Source organism: Mesoplodon mirus, assembly GCF_964341445.2.
Source record: "Mesoplodon mirus genome assembly, chromosome: 3".
NCBI classification, from domain to species: domain Eukaryota; kingdom Metazoa; phylum Chordata; class Mammalia; order Artiodactyla; family Ziphiidae; genus Mesoplodon; species Mesoplodon mirus.
Window position 1 is genome coordinate 77,586,399 of NC_138978.1, and position 17,317 is coordinate 77,603,715.

Below are 17,317 nucleotides of genomic sequence, written 5' to 3' on the forward strand. Positions count from 1 at the left end.
TTTAAAATCCTGTGGTTCTAATATAATGAACCAAGTACATAAAAAGTGCTTTGTAAACTGCAGAGCGCTCTACAAACGTAAGGTGCAATTATTCACTCTCCCTTTGCATGCCCAGGGCTTCAACTGAGTGAGCCACAGAATAGGTGTTCCAAGCAGAGAATGCCACGTGTGTGTTCGGGGTGAAGGCAGCGTAAGGCCCTAAACAATATGGGCTTGGCCCGGCAAATCTCTACTTGTCATAACTGCCAAAACCCAGCTAATAACTTCATCAGAGTTGCCACATGCGAGTCAGACGGGAAGAAAAAATGGTATTAGCCTGAAGACCCCCAATTTAAAAGTCTCTCTTGGAATGTTTCCCACCTCCAGCTTCCAGGAGGTTTTAAGTTCTTGCAAATGTCCTCCCTTACCTTCTCAACGCCCCGGCCTCGTCCCTTCCCTTCCGGGCCTCTCGGCTTCCGAGCCGCCTCAGCCCTTGGACCCCTACCCCGCCCGCGGAGACTACAAGTCCCGGCGTGCCCAGCGCGCCCGGCCGGCTGCATTGGGGCTGGGCGCGTGGCGGCCGGCGAGCTCTGTGCGGGGTAAAGCCTCCCGGCGCCGGCCATGCGGGGAGGTAAGTGATCCGCTCGTGCTGCGAGCGCGCTGGGAACTCGCCCGTCTTCCCCCCTCTCCAGGATGGAAGGAAACGAAGAAAGCCACAATAAAAACCGCCCTGCCCTCCCTCGTCTCTACTGTGTGTCCGGTGCTCCTGCAGCTTCTTGCACCCCCGAGCGTGGAATCTGTCACCCTGGAGTGGAACTGGGGGCAGAAGCGTGCCCGGCTCCGCGGAGAGCTGCGGCTCACCGCGGGCTGCGGGGCAGAGCTCGCAGGCTGGGACCGGGAGGTGGCACGGCTCGGCTGGACGCACAGCGAGCGCCACACCCCCCCACTCCCTTTCCAAAGACGAACTCCCCCGGGGAGTCCCCAGTCTCAAGGACGAACGGTTTCTTCTTGAAAGTCTTAGCCAGAAACTTTCCCCTCTATCACCAGTGCCACAAGCGAGTCGTTTGGCTATCGGACGGGACCGGCTGGTCCAAGAGGCTCTCTGGCATCTCCTCTGCTGCCCTCTGTTCTGCCCCCACCGCCCCCTCACCAGGCCCTCCTTAGTTTTCCTTGAGATGCCCTTGGGGACCCGTTGAGCTCGGCCGTGCCCTCGGGCGGCTTCTCGAGATTACTTCTGCAGCCCTGTGCACCCAGGTCTGCGCTCTGGGACGCGGGCTGGATGCGCCTGTGGGCCCACTCCTGGAGACAAGGCCGGCGGGAGGTTCCTGGGGGAGGGCACTGGGTCTCTGGGGGATGAGTGCGGATCAATAAAAGCAGCAGATCGAGGCGCCAGTTTCCCGTCCTTTCTGACCCATCTCCCCTGCTACCTGAGACCATTCCCAAGTGTCCCCGAAAGTTCTGCTCCAGAATCCTAGCAGGAGGATCTCCGAAGTTATTTTAGCACGTCCCATGATATCCTGGATCAGAAGGTCTTGTCGGTTTGCATGTGTATCTCTCACTCTACGCTTACACACTACAGACACACATACACACAAACACTGTGCACACTACACATTCTGCCAACACACAAGTACCACACACTACACACACCACAAACACGCACATATTACACAGCGTACACATACACTCATCACACACACTGCCTTTATGCTATGCACCACACACAACCAGACACCACTCTACACACAAATACACATAATTTTTATTAGCAGAGAAGAGGGTTAATATCAAACAGTTTGGTAGAGGGAATGAAGAGGAAGTGGTTGAGTACTAGTATATATACTTATACCCACAAATGTCAGTTTATTCCAAAGTTAGAAACTAGCTGATGAGTGAAACCTCCTGTTGTCAGAAATTGTGGCTCATTTTGTATAAAATGGGATTGGTTTTTCACAACACCTCCTGAAACCCATACCCTTGTGTACAGGCAAACTTTTGATCACAGCAGGCAAGACAGGAAGGGATGTCCTTTTCTATATGTAGGAAGAAATTCCTGGAGAAACTTCACAGAATCCTTTCTCCTGTGAGTGTGTCTAAGGAAGAGTCAGCATAACTACATTTTCTTTGCCTCTTTCCTTTCAAGAGTGGCGTGCTGAACCTGATTTTTTTCTGAGCAGTGGCATGACAGTGCTGTCAGGACACCCTGTTCTCTATCCCTTGCCCTCAGGACTCACAGCCCAGTGCCCTTCCATTTGAATTTAGTTGGAAAACAGTTGAGAAATTTCAGATCAAACCCAAAAGCATTATGGAATCTGTTGGTGAAAGAATGCTCTATCTCCAGAAGAGTTCATCATTTTGATCAGTGGTGGTAAAACAAAAAAAAACCCACCTGTTTGAGCCGTGCTTAAAAAATGGTACTCAAAAATATAAGAACATTTAGAATTCTTTACTAAATTATTATTATTTGCTCTTTCAAGGGGGCAATGGCAAAGACGGGCAGAGAGAGCCCTTGAAATTTTTCTCAGTGACGATCTTTCAAGAAGTTGAAAATTTCTAATATAATTTCTGCAATAAGGGGAAAAATTGACTTTGAAATTCAGGTTGCAAATTTGGATCATAGTTGCTGATCTTCTAGTTCCCTTAAAAAGTACTAAAGAAAAGGGAGACCAGCAGCTTTCTCCTCAATTCTGCCTGAAGTCGACACCCTATTACAGCAGCAGATGACTTTTTCTAGGATCCTTCTTGAGAACCTGTAATTCTCTGCCCTACCTTGAGAGGTTTTGTTGACATCTTGACCTAAAAGTGTGCAAATATTGATTGGTGTTTATTTCACTGACAACCATTTATGTTTCTAGTGTATGTACAGCACATTTGTGGAATGGGACTGTTTCCCTTGAGCACTAGTTCCCAGCCAAGCAAGCAAGAGAACTGTGAGGCTGACTGGGGTAACTTAATCAAAAGATCATGCCCAGCCCCTACTCCATCTCCCACTTACCAGAACTGGGACCTAGGATGGTGGTGGAAGATACTACGAATTTGGGGGCTGGCACAAGTTCTTCTTTTCATATGTAACTAATATAATACCAGGTGCTCATAGAAAATAAGTGTTGAATCTGTTGAATTATGCTTTTTACGCAACTGGGATAAACAGTTAAAATGAAACCTCCCAGACTAATTGTTTTTGTTTTGTAGAATAAGGTTTGTTTTATTTTGAATTTTTTGCTGACTTCATCTGGTAGGATGAATGCCAAAATTAAAGAATGTGGGCATTCTCAGGAGATCTGGTCATCTACTTTGCATCCTCTCTGAAATATGTTACTTCCTGCATAATGAAATAAAAAGATTTTCATCTGGGCACTGCTTTCCTTATTCTCACAAAGAGATTACTTAAAAGCCAGCCCTGGAAACTTTGTTGGCAAGTCTCAACTAGGAAGAAAGGGTAACAGGACTGCAGCTTCTGGGTGTTCACTGGGTATAGCGCCTAAGCACCAGGCTTTCTCTTATTTTCTCTTTTCTCCTACAGGAAAGAAAAAGAAATAGTTTGACACATGGCATTCACGCTCAGAACAGCAGCAAAGACATATGATGCAGAAACAATGAAGGGGAGGGAGAAAATAAGAGGCTCTTGATATAGCTTGTTTTTCTTTGAACGAGACAGGTGCAGGGAGAATTCTGCAGTTTGGAGACTCATGATTCATTCACTTCCACTAATTGTGCTGAAGGTAGTTAGCAAAAGTGAACAGGCACACTGTAGCTTTAAAAAGTCAGCCATGAACCAGAAGGCAGTTGGTGCAGCTTGTGTGTGATTCCTAACGTCATGTTGGCTGAGAGCCAGCCTGGTTTTATTTCACTGTGTCAAATTGTACCTCCTTATTGAATTCCTTTGCCAGCCTACTTTGTGAAAGAAAACATTGGGGTTTCTTTGGCTGTTCTTGATAAGCCTATAAAAAATGACATGTTTTAGTTGCTTCTAGGTAGGTTTTCTTTTTACTCTTCCACAAAAAAAGAAAATAATAATAAGACAATGTAGTGTGGTGTTGCAGAGTATCATTGTGAGTGTTTTGTTTTGTTTTGTTTCTGAGATGCTTAGAAAATGGTGAATGTGTAACAGTTTCCAACTGAAGTGAAATCATTCTTTTGGCATGGAGCAAGCTGCACTATCTTCTGTCTACTCTGTAACGGTGTGTGGATGTATGTTAATACCTATATGTATCTTAAATGTTGGATTTCTCTATGGATGATCTAAGTGGTTTAGCGACTGGAAGTTTGTGTGTGTGTGTGTGTGTGTGTGCGTGCGCGCGTGTATGTATCAGCAGTGAAGATAATCCCACACTTAACAGTATTATTTGTTAATCATCTACTTCTCTAACAGTGATAAAATCTTGTGACTATACTAAATGAATGTTGCACTTGTCATGTCAGAGTAATCCCTAGGGGAAGGAGTGCCGAAGTATAAAGTGATTTGAGAGGAAATGTATTTAATTTATGGCTTCAGCTGCAGAAGAACAAGCACGTTTCAGAACTAGTTTTTTTTTTTTCCAGCAGTTTTGTTCATAGATTTTTCATCCTGCTAATTGCATATTAATTGTGGAGGGATTTTATTTTTTCAGTCCTCTTCCTACTAAACAAAAAGACAAAGTGATGGATGCTACTATATCTCCTTGAATTTTTGATGATTTTTATATAAATCTAACGAGTTGCCTACCCTCTCTTACACACACACACACACAGACACACACACACACACACACACACACCCCAGCACCACCTTTCTGTGCTAAAGGCTATCTGACATTTTTGTGAGCTTCCAGATTTACCACAGTGTGGCCATCTCACAGAAAGGTTTTTGAGGTTTTCATTGAGAATACGTGAGGTAGGGGAATACTTGCTGACGAAAGCTTTAAGTGCTCTTTTGCATCACAATGAAAAAATAGAGGAGCAGTGGGAGTGGACAGAAAAACAAATACAGTAAGAAAAGAAGAAATCATAGCCTGTGGTGGGAAGGGGAAGAAAAGGGGGATTGTTTTTCTCGACTTTGACTCATTTGTAAGTTGCAATGTCTTAAGTGAGAGCTTGGCACCCGGAGGAAGCTGTGCCAGTTCACACAGCACTTGTTTTGAACGAGGATTCAATTTCATTTGCAAATGCTTATTGTCAAGGCAGGGAGTGCCAGTACAGAGGAAAGCACCCCAATACGTCTCCTCCAGTTCTTTAGGTTTAATCACGTCTCTCCAGTCGCTGAGGGAACTAGAGATGTAAGCAAACATACGTGAACTGGTGTGAGGCTGTAAAAGGGGCCATTATGTTTCCGATTCAGAATATATATTCTTCTCTCACTTTCTAAAAATTAAACACAAGCTTTTCTCCCTTATTGATTAGTTGCTGAAGTAAAGGAACCCTGCAGCCTCCCCATGCTATCTGTTGACATGGAAAACAAGGAAAATGGCTCTGTCGGTGTAAAAAAGTAAGTGAAACTGGCTTGTGAGTTCTGCTTCTACAAACAACAGAGGGACTTGGGTTCTATTTTTATACTTCTTGCTTATCGACTACAATACACTGTTTGGGGGTTGTCTTGGTTGATTGGTCTACACTGGCCACCAGCCTCCCCTCTCCCCCCAGCCCCAATTGCCTTTTTCTGTATCCATTTCTAAGACAGAGATGGCTCAGACATCAAACTGTGCATCAAGGTTTAGTGTATCAGCCTTTGGAACAAGGCGGGTTGAAGATTCCAGCCCTGAGTGCTGTATACTGAAACAAAAACACAGAGCAAACATAGACTCTGCCTCCCAAGTCCACAGTCTACACGGATGGGTGGTGGGGTGGTAGGAGGAAACAGAAAAGAGAGTTTGAGTCTTTTTAAATAAAATCACCCCTCTTAAAACTGAAAGCTATAGAGAGAGAAGGAAAAAAGCGTCCGTAAGAATACTAAGTTTAACTACTTCTCTGTCCTAATTTTATGAACTTGAATGTGAAACATTTCCATGTATACCATAGTCTTCTCTTTTTACATCTGTTCTTACAGTTGAAACTTGTGTTTATATTTATTGTGAGTTATATGCTTGATTCTTTTAAATAAGAAAATTTAGTTGCATTATGTAGCGTATTCTGAAACACGCTACGTATTTCAGACTAACTCACAAAATATCTGTAAGTATATGAAAAAAATGTATATTCTCTTTTAGGAGTTATGTTTTAGCTATAACCACTTTGCTTACAAGGAAAAAGTATGTTCCGAGACAGTGCTGTCTGTTTCATTTTTCCCATGTCAGTTAGTTTAAAATTGCCTTCAACTTGAGCTTTGGAAGAAACTAATTAAATGTAATCCATAGGAGCTGTGATACCTAGGTGAGGAAATAGTGTGCTATATATGTTTATGAATAGAAGGTGTATTTTACATTAAACTTACATTAAACTTAATAAAATCTGCTTTTAAAACTTCTCCCGTAATTTATATATCAGTGCCATGCTGCCATGCTTATTCCCAGTTTTGAAGTTCGGGGTAGGTAGATGGAGGAGGAATGAAAGAAACAGGTGCTCTTTTAATGTGTTAGTTAGATCAGCTGCTCTGAGCAGTGATGAAAATGTCCTACACTTGTACTGTCCACAATGATAGCCATGACCTGCACGTGGCAATTCAAAACTTGAAATGTGACTAGTGTAACTGATGAACTGAACTTTTAATTTTACTCAGTTTAAATCAACTTTAAAAGTTAACAGCTTCATTGAAATATAACTGACATATAAGAAACTGCATGTGTTTAAAGTATAAAATTTGATAAGTTTTGACATTTGTATACAGCCATGAAACCATTACCAAAATTAGGATAAACATATCTTTCACCCACAAAGGTTCCTCATAAACCTTTGTAATTTCTCCTTCCTGCCCTTCCCTTCCCTCATATCCCCAGGCAACCACTGATAAGCTATCACTGTAGATTAGTTTACTTTTTCTAGATTTTTATATAAGTTTAATTTTTCATAATGTACTTTTTTGGGGGGAGGGAATGGGTCTGATTTCTTTCACCCAGAATAATTAATTTGGGATTTATTCATGTTAGAGTGTGTATCAATAGTTTGTTCCTTTTTATTACTGAGTAGTATTTTATTGTATGGATATACAATACTTTGTTCACTGTTTATCCACCCACTTGTTGATGGACATTTGGGTCGTTTCCATTTTTTTAAGGATTACAATTAAAGCCACTTTGGTCACTTGTGTACAGGTCTATGTGTGGACATACGCATTTCTCTTGGATAAATCTCTGGGAATGAAGTGGCTGGGCTGTGTGGTAGGTGTATGTTAAACTTTGTAAGAAATTTAAAAGGCTGAATAGAAGTGGTGAGATTAGACATCCTAATTTTGTTCCTGATGTTAAGAGAAATCATTTACTCTTTTCCTTATCTTTGTTCTTCTGTATAAATGTGTCTTTTCTGTCTGCTTTTAAAATTTTCTCTTTATCGTTTATTTTTGGGCAATTTGATTATGAGACTCCATGTAGTTTTCTTCATCTTTCTTGTGTTTGAAGTTTGTTTTGTGTTTTGGATTTGTGGACTTAGTTTTCATCAAGTTTGGAAGTTTTCAACCATTATTTTTCAATTTTTTTTAGTCCCCCCTCCACTTCTTTGGGGACTCCAGTTATAGGTTTATTTAATCACTTGATATTGCCCCACAATTCACTGATGCCCTGTTAATTTTTTTCCAGTCTTTTTTCTGTGTTTCATTTTGGATAGTTTCTACTGCCTCCCCTTCAAGTTCACTAATCTTTTCTTCTGAAATGTATAATCTCTTGTTAATCCCACCCAATGCATTTTTCATTTCAGATGATGTAGTTTTCATCTCTAGAAGTTCAACTTGGTCTTTTTTTAATATCTTCCATGTCTTCACTTAACATGTTCTTCCCTCTAGCTTCTGAACATATGAAATATAGTCATAATAATTGTTTCAATATCCTTGTCTACTAATTCTATCATTTCTCAGTTAGTTTCAGTTGATTGGCTTTTCTCTTCATTATGGGTCATATTTTTCTGCTTCTTTGCATGCCTGGTAATTTTTTATTATATGTCAGGTATTGTGAATTTTAAGTTCTTGGGTGTTGGATATTTTTGTATTCCTATAAATATTCCTGATCTTTGTCCTGGTATGTGCCTAAATTACTTGGAAACAAACAATTTGATTCTTTTAAGCATTGTTGTGCAGGACCAGAGTTGTATTTAATCTAAGGGTATTTTTCCCCTTTTATTGAAGTAAGACCCATCTTTGTACTCTAACCAATGCTCCTGAATGATGAGATTTTCCTCTCTGGCAGATGGAAACAGGCACCATTCCCATCTCTGTGTGATCTCTAAGGATTATTGTCTCTTTTTCGTGGTTCTTTCCCCAGCCTGTTTCCTCATGTCTACGTGACAATCAGCACTCTGCTGAGCACTTGACGGAAAGCCTCTACACCTCTCCAGAATCCTCTCTGTGTAGCTCTCTCCTCTCTAGAACTCTTTCCCGGGCACAGCCTAAAATCTCTCTGCAGGCAGTAAGTGGATACGGCTTACCTTGCTTGTTTCCCATCCCTCAGGGGTCACTGTTCTTTATTGCCTATGTCCAGTGAATGCCTTGAGTGCCATTCTCATACATCTCGTCTATTTTTTAGTTGTTTTAGGCAGAAGGGTAAATCTGGGCCCCATTACTCCATCTTGATCAGAAGTAGAAGTTCCAGTTAATTTATATAGCCAAGTGGCTATCGGCCAACCTGTTGGTCAGGGTAGAGTTAGATTATAATACAAAATTCCTAAACATAGAGTTTTAAGGCCCTTTCTGAGATCTGCCCAAACTGGGGCTCACAGTTGCTTCCATTTTGTTTTCCAGGTATGGAAAATATAGTTGCTTTACTAGGGAATGTACTTCACAAAGGGTCATTTCCAAAGAAGCCTAGGATAATGGCTCTTATTCACTGGCCACATGCTCCTGATCAGAGCTTTAGTTTTATAAGGCTACTATTTATGGTGTCCCTTTTCTGTGTCTAGCACTTTGTGTGAGCCTTGTTAATCCTCACAACCATATTTTGAGGTATGTGCTATAATTCCCACTTTATGATGGAGAATACCAAAGCTCCAGGAGGTAAAAGACCTTTTAAGAGTTCACAGCTAAGAAGTGCTGGTGCTGGTATTCGGGTTCTGAAGCCTGAGTCCTTTCTTCTGCACTAGGGTGACTAGGTTGTTTAAAGGTGGCTTTCAGTCACTTTCACCAGAGGCATGGCTCTCAATACCAGGAGGCTATAGAAGCCTATTTTTGTCTCCACGATTTGTAGATGTTGCAAACATTCAAAAATATGACCATAACAAAGATAGGACTTCCCTTTCCATAATGGCATATTTCTTCTAAGTACAGAGTATTTTAAAGTCTGTTCTAAGTACTAGGCCAGTGATTTCTCAAACTTGAGTTTGTGTCACTTGGAAATACAGATTGCTGGGCCACACCTCCAGAGTTTCTGATTCAGCCTGGGAATTTGCATTTTAACATGTTCTCTGGTGATGTTGATGCTGATAATCCAGAGACTTTGGAAAACAATTTGGCATTATTTTCAAGTGTAGAACCATAAAATATTTTATAACTCAGGAATTCCGTTTCTGGATATATACAAGTGCTCAGTAGAAATGATATTTGAGACATGTATGTAATTTAAAATTTTCTAGTGGTCATATTTAAGCAGATGAAATTAATTTTAGTATATTTTATATTTGACTGAAAATACTCACGATGTTATCATCTTGAATTGTAATCAATATAGCATATTATGAATGAGATAGTTTACATTTTTCATGCTAAATTTTATAAATCCACTATGTATTTTATACTTAGAGTATGTCTCAATTTGGATGCCAAATTTTTATTAGAAATGCTTGATCTCTATTAGATTTCATAAAATTTGCAATCGAAAAAGCAGAATCACATACCCTAATAATTCCAAACATACCTAAAAGTCCCAATAAATTAATCACGTACCAAAAAATTATTTTCTTTTAATATATGCATGTACATTAACACAACTGGTTCTTCTTTTTTTAGAAGATTTGATTTGACTTTGAAGCAATAGCGTCAGTTTCAAAACTATCTCTGTCCAAGTTAAATAAGTTTACTGATACTTAAGTCATATTTTTAACATTAAATTCAAAAGGTATTACATAAATTTATAAGCAACTATAAATGTATCAATATCAGCAAACCATTCTTCAAATTTTTCTTAAAATTGATTTATGTTAGAAAATGTGTAAAATTAATTTCATTGTATTGTACTCTGAAAAGTTTCAATTTTAACACAAAATTTTGCGCCTATTTAGCTAAGTTAGCTAGCATTTCCTTTTTTTTTTTAGGAGCTTCAAATTAAGCTCATTTACATGTAGTCTGATATCAATGAGAAAATATAAATTACTCTGCCATTTTTTTTGTCTTTAAGTATTTTTTTGTCTTTAATTATTGAATATTTGGAAAGCATTTTTTTGTTTTAATGAAATCTTGAATTGGACTTAACAATACAATAACTCTCTGTATATTTCTTCCATGACTTAACCAACAAGTACAGGCAAAGAACACAGATATTAAATGTATTGTGTTCTATTTCTTTTAAGAGTTCCATTGTCTGGCATTGATCCATAGCATTTGCAAATATTTACTGAATGATTTAACAATGGTATACATGACACTTTTCAGGAATCTGTTTTAGAAGACTGAACATGAGTATCATAAAGATACAGAATCATCTCAGATTCTGTTTAAAATCACTTCAAAATGTTTTGTTGTACATTTAGTTTTGATTACAGGTGACTAATGTCATCAATTCTTTTTGACTGTTGAGAAGCAAGTTACCAAATTCACTATGTCTTTGATAAAAATGTCTCTTAATATTGTCCATTTTTTACACAACAAACAAATAGCTTTTTTCCTTTTGCTCTGCTCCAACAAATTGCAATTGCTGTTCATCATGAAATTTCCAACATACTTTCAGCCAGGCTCCTTTTTCTTTACTATTCTGGTTCTAGTGCTAGTTTCTACATCTCCTTTTGATTCTGCATCAGTAGTATGCCTCCTTTTCATTATTTTATTTTGTTTTATTTTTATTGGATTATAGTTGCTTTACACTGCTGTGTCAGTTTCTACTGTACAGCAAATTGAATCAGCCATATGTATACACATATCTCCTCATTTTTGGATTTCCTTGCCATTTAGGTCACCACAAGGCACTTAGTAGAGTTCCCTGTGCTATACAGTAGGTTCTCATTAGTTACCTATTTTATACATAGTGGGGTATATATGTCAGTTCCCATGTGCCAATTCATCCCACCACCCACTTCCCTCTTGGTATCCATACACTCGTTCTCTACAACTGTGTCTCTATTTCTGCTTTGCAAATAAGATCATCTAAACCATTTTTCTAGATTCCACATATATGTGTGAATATACTATATTTGCTTTTCTCTTTCTGACCTCACTCTGAATGACAGTCTCTAGGTCCACCCAGGTCTCTGGAAATAACACAATTTCGTTCCTTTTTATGACTGAGTTATATTCCATTCTATATATGTACCACATCTTCTTTAGCTGTTCCTCTGTTGATGGACATTTGGGTTGCTTCCATGTCTTGGCTGTTGTAAATAGTGCTGCAATGAACATTTGGGTGCATATGTCTTTTTGAATTATGGTTTTCTCTGGGTATATGCCCAGTAGGGGGATTGCTGGATCATATAGTAGTTCTATTTTTAGTTTTTAAAGAATATCCATACTGTTCTCTATAGTGGCTTTGTCAATTTACATTCCCACCAACAGTGTAAGACGGTTTGCTTTTCTCCACACCCTCTCCAGCATTTATTGTTTGCAGATTTTTTAATGATGGCCATTCTGACTGGTGTGGGGTGATACCTCATTGTAGTTTTGATTTGCATTTCTCTAATAATTAGTGATTTTGAGCATCTTTTCATGTGTTTGTTGGCCATCTGTATGTCTTCTTTGGAGAAATGTCTATTTAGGTCTTCACCCATTTTTGCATTGTGTTGTTTATTTTTTTGATATTGAGCTGCATGGGTTGTTTGTATATTTTGGAGATTAATCCTTTGTCAGTTGCTTCATTTGCAAATATTTACTCCCAATCTGAGGGTTGTCTTTTCGTCTTATTTATGGTTTCCTTGACTGTGCAAAAGCTTTTAAGTTTCATTAGGACCCATTTGTTATTTTTGTTTTCATTACTCTAGGAGGTGGGTCAAAAACGATCTTGCTGCAATTTATGTCAAAGAGTGTTCTTCCTATGTTTTCCTCTCAGAGTTTCATAGCGTCTGGCCTTACGTTTAGGTCTTCAATCCATTTTGAGTTTATTTTTGTGTATGGTGTTAAGGAGTGTTCTAATTCCATTCTTTTACATGTAGTTATCCATTTTTCCCATCACCACTTATTGAAGAGACTGTCTTTTCTCCATTGTATATTCTTGCCTCCTTTGTCATACATTAGGTGACCATAGGTGTGTGGGTTTATCTCTGGTCTTTCCATAATGATCCCTTGATCTATATTTCTGTTTTTGTGCCAGTACCATACTGTCTTGATTACTGTAGCTTTGTAGTATAGTCTGAACTCTGGGAGCCTGATTCCTCCAGCTTCATTTTTCTTTCTCAAGGCTGCGTTGGCCATTCAGAGTCTTTTGTGTTTCCATACAAATTGTAAAATTTTTTGTTCTGGTTCTGTGAAAAATGTCATTGGTAATTTGATAGGGCACAATATTGATTCTTCCAATCCAAGAACATGGTATCTCCCTCCATCTGTTTGTGTCATCCTTGATTTCTTTCATCAGTGTCTTATAGTTTTCAGCATATAGGTCTTTTGCCTCCTTAAGTATGTTTATTCCTAGGTTTTTTATTCCTTTGAATGTGATGGTAAATGGGATTATTTCCTTCATTTCTCTTTCTGATCTTGCATAGTTAGTGTATAGGAATGCAAGAGATTTCTGTGCATTAATTTTGTATCCTGCAACCTTACCCAATTCATTGATTAGTTCTAGTAGTTTTCTGGTGGCATCTTTAGTATTCTCTATTTATAGTATCATGTCATCTGCAAACAGTGACAGTTTTCCTTCTTTTCTGGTCTGGATTCCTTTTATTTCTTTTTCTTCTCTGATTGCCATGGCTAAAACTTCGAAAACTATGTTGAATAATAGTGGTGAGAATGGGCAACCTTGTCTTGGCCCTGATCTTAGAGGAAATGGTTTCAGTTTTTCACCATTGAGAACGATGTTGGCTGTGTGTTTGTCATATATGGCCTTTATTATGTTGAGGTAAGCTCCTTCTATGCCCACTTTCTGGAGAGTTTTTATCATAAATGGGTGTTAAATTTTGTCAAGATTTCTCTACATCTATTCAGATGATCATATTGTTTTTATTCTTCAATTTGTTAATATGGTGTATCACATTTTGATTTGCATATATTGAAGAATCCTTGCATCACTGGGATAAATCCCACTAGATCATGGTGTATGATCCTTTTAATGTGTTGTTGGTTTCAGTTTGCTAATATTTTGTTGAGGATTTTGCATCTATGTTCATCCATGATAATTGACCTGTAATTTTCTTTTTCTGTGATGTCTTTGTCTGGTTTTGGTATCAGGGTGATGGCGACCTCATAGAATGAGCTTGGGAATGTTCCTCCCTCTGAAATATTTTGGAAGAGTTTGAGAAGGATAGGTGTTCGCTCTTCTCTAAATGTTTGATAAAATTCACCTGTGAAGTCGTCTGGTCCTGGACTTCTGTTTGTTGGAAGATTTTTAATCATAGTTCAATTTTATTACTTGTGATTGGTCTGTTCATATTTTCTATTTCTTCCTGGTTCAGTCTTGGAAGGTTGTACTTTTCTAAGAATTTGTCCATTTCTTCCAGGTTGCCATTTTATTGGCATACAGTTTCTTGTAGTAGTCTCTCATGATCCTTTGTATTTCTGCAGTATCAGTTGTAATCTGTCCTTTTTCATTTCTAATTTTATTGATTTGAGTCCTCTCCCTCTTTCTCTTGATGAGTCCTGCTAAAGATTTATCGATTTTGTTTATCTTCTCACAGAACCAGAAACAGCTTTTAATTTCATTGATCTTTGCTATTTTTTTCTTCCTTTCTATTTCATTTATTTCTGCTCTGATCTTTATGATTTCTTTCCTTCTACTGACTTTGGGGTTTTTGTTTTTGTTATTCTTTCTCTAATTGCTTTAGGTGTAAGTTTAGGTTGTGTATTTGGATTTTTCTTGTTTCTTGAAGTAGGATTGTATTGCTATAAACTTGACTCTTAGAACTGCTTTTGCTGCCTTCCATAAGTTTTCGGTTGTTGTGTTTTCATTGTCATTTGTTTGTATGTATTTTTTGATGTCCTCTTTGATTTCTCCAGTGATCTCTTGGTTATTTAGTAGCATAGTGTTTAGCCTCCATGTGTTTGCATTTTTTACAGTATTTTTCCTTTAATTGATTTCTAATCTCATAGCACTTTGGTCAGAAAAGATGCTTGATACAATTTCAATTTTCTTAAATTTACTGAGGCTTGATTTGTGACCCAAGATGTGATCTATCCTGGAGAATATTCCTGGAGAATATTCTGAGAAGAAATTTTGTTTTGCTGCTTTCATATGGAATGTCTTAAAAATATCAATTAAGTCTATCTGGTCTAATGTCTCATTTAAGGCTTACATTTCCTTATTAATTTTCTGTCGGGATGATCTGTCCATTGTTGTAAGTGGTGTGTTAAAGCACCCCACTATTATTGTGTTACTGTCGATTTCCCCTTTTATGGCTGTTAGCATTTGCCTTACATATTGAGGTGCTCCTATGTTGGGTGCATAAGTATTTACAATTGTTATATCTTCTTCTTGGATTGATCCCTTGATCATTATGTAGTGTCCTTCTTTGTCTCTTGTAAAAGTCTTTATTTTAAACTCTATTTTGTCTGATATGAGTATTGCTACCCCAGCTTTCTTTTGATTTCCATTTTCATGGAATATCTTTTTCCATCCCCTCACTTTTAATCTGTATGTGTCCCTAGGTCTGAAGTGGGTCTCTTGTAGACAGCATATATATGGGTCTTTTTGTATCCATTCAGCCAGTCTGTGTCTTTTGGTTGGAGCATTTAATCCATTTACATTTAAGGTAATTATCGATATGTATGTTCCTATTACCATTTCCTTAATTGTTTTGGGTTTGTTTTTGTAGGTCTTTTTCTTCTCTTGTGTTCCCCACCTAGAGAAGTTCCTTTAGCATTTGTTTTAAAGCTGGCTTGGTGGTTTTGAATTCTCTTAACTTTTGCTTGTGTGTAAAACTTTTGATTTCTCCATCAAATCTGAATGAGATCCTTGCTGGGTAATCTTGGTTGTAGGTTTTTCGCTTTCATCACTTTAAATATATCCTGACACTCCCCTCTGGCCTGCAGAGGTTCTGTTGAAACATCAGCTGATAACCTTACAGGGATTCCCTTTTATGTTATTTGTTGCTTTTCCCTGATGCTTTTAAAATTTTTTCTTTGTATATAGTTTTTGTTAGTTTGATTAATATGTGTCTGGGCATGTTTCTCCTTGGGTTTATCCTGTATGGGACTCTCTGCACTTCCTGGACTTCGGTGGCTATTTCCTTTCCCATGTTAGAGAAGTTTTCAACTATAATCTCTTCAAATATTTTCTCAGACCCTTTCTCTTTCTCTTCTTTTTCTGGGACCCCTATAATTCGAATGTTGGTGTGTTTAATGTTGTCCCAGTGGTCTCTGAGACTTTCCTCAATTCTTTTCATTCTTTTTTCTTTATGTTGCTCCCTGGCAGTTATTTCCACCATTTTGTCTTCCAGCTCACTTAACCATTCTTCTGCCTCAGTTATTCTGGTATTGATTCCTTCTAGTGTATTTTTCATTTCAGTTATTGTGTTGTTCATCACTGGTTGTTTGTTCTTTAGTTCTTCTAGGTCCTTGTTAAACATTTCTTGTATCTTCTCAATCTGTGCCTCCATTCTATTTCTGAGATCTTGGATCATCTTTACTATCAATACTCTGAATTCTTTTTCAGGTAGATTGCCTATTTCCTCTTCATTTATTTGGTTTTGTGGGGTTTTACCTTGCTCCTTCATCTTCAACATATTGCTCTGTTGTCTCGTTTTGTTGAATTTACTGTGTTTGTGGTCTCCTTTCCTCAGGCTGCAGTGTCATAGTTCCCATTGTTTCTGTTGTCTTCCCCCTGGTGAGTGAGTTTGGTCCAGGGGCTTGTGTAGGCTTCCTGGTGGGAGAGACTGGTGCCTGTGCTCTGGTGGGTGGAGCTGAGGCTTTTCCCTCTGATGGGCAGGGCCACATCAGGTGGTGTGTTTTGAGGTGTCTGTGAGCATAGTATGACTTTAGGCATCCTGTCTGCTGATGGGTGAGGTGTCTTCCTTTCTTTTGTTTGGCATGAGGTTTCCAGCACTGGAGCCTGCAGGCAGTTGGGTGGAGTCAGGTCTTGGTGTGGAGATGGATACCTCCAGGAGAGTGCACACCGATTAATATTCCCTGGGCTCGGGAATTCTCTAGCGGTCCAGCATCCTGGATTTGGTGCTCCAACCCTGGAAGCCCAGGTCCAACCCCTGTCCAGGGAACCAAGAGCCTGCAAACTACGTAGCATAACCAGAGGAAAAAAAAAAGGAAAATAAAACAAACAGACAAAAAAAACCCAAGACAAGTAGCAAAAACAAAACCAAACAGCAACAACAACCCACACACACACAAAAAGAAGAAAACAAACAAACCAAGTCCAAGACAAATTGTAAAAAGAAAACCATACAACCAGAAAGAAACAAAGCAGACAGAAAAAACAAAAATAAAACACAGAAAACAAAAAACAAGAGAACAGACAAACAAAAGAACTCAAAACTGAGAACAATCAATAAGGACTACACTAATGAAAACAAAAAAAAATGAAAAACAAAACAAAAACTGAAAGCAAACTAATACTTTTTAAAAAGGCAAAGAAAACATAAAACCAACACATAAAAATGATTGAAAAAAATCAAAAACAGGAAAAAAAACCACACAAAAGTAAAAATAGAAAAATAAAAAATATTGAAAATAAAAATAAATAATGAAAACAATAACATCAACAATTGAACAAAATGAAGCAAACAAAAAAGGAATAATAGTAATAAGAATATTTTCCTGGCTCCTCCTTTGTCAGTGTCCTTGCTCCCACAGTGAGCCACAGCCAACCCCTGCCTCCCCAGGAGGCCCTCCAGTACCTCTAGGTAGGTCTCTGGGCCTGCTGTGGGCCAAGTGGGGCACTCAGACTCTCACCTGACCAAACTACCACGTGTACCTGCCCCCAGAGTC

At 38.7% G+C, this 17,317-nt stretch overlaps 1 protein-coding gene across 3 annotated transcripts in view; it reads left to right on the forward strand.

Annotated features, from left to right (window-relative positions):
* The first annotated feature begins 539 nt into the window (after window positions 1-539).
* Window positions 540-17,317, forward strand: part of SAMD13 (sterile alpha motif domain containing 13) — a 45,969-nt gene continuing 29,191 nt past the window's right edge. The window contains exons 1-3 of one of the 3 annotated variants that reach the window (XM_082612932.1): window positions 578-610; window positions 4,062-4,160; window positions 5,359-5,443. In XM_082612932.1, the coding sequence (XP_082469058.1) occupies window positions 5,391-5,443 (53 nt within the window). In that variant the 5' untranslated portion in view covers window positions 578-610; window positions 4,062-4,160; window positions 5,359-5,390. Of the gene's footprint in view, window positions 611-3,870; window positions 4,161-5,358; window positions 5,444-17,317 lie in introns of those variants that run through there. The other 2 variants (XM_082612930.1, XM_082612931.1) reach the window with 2 other exon arrangements.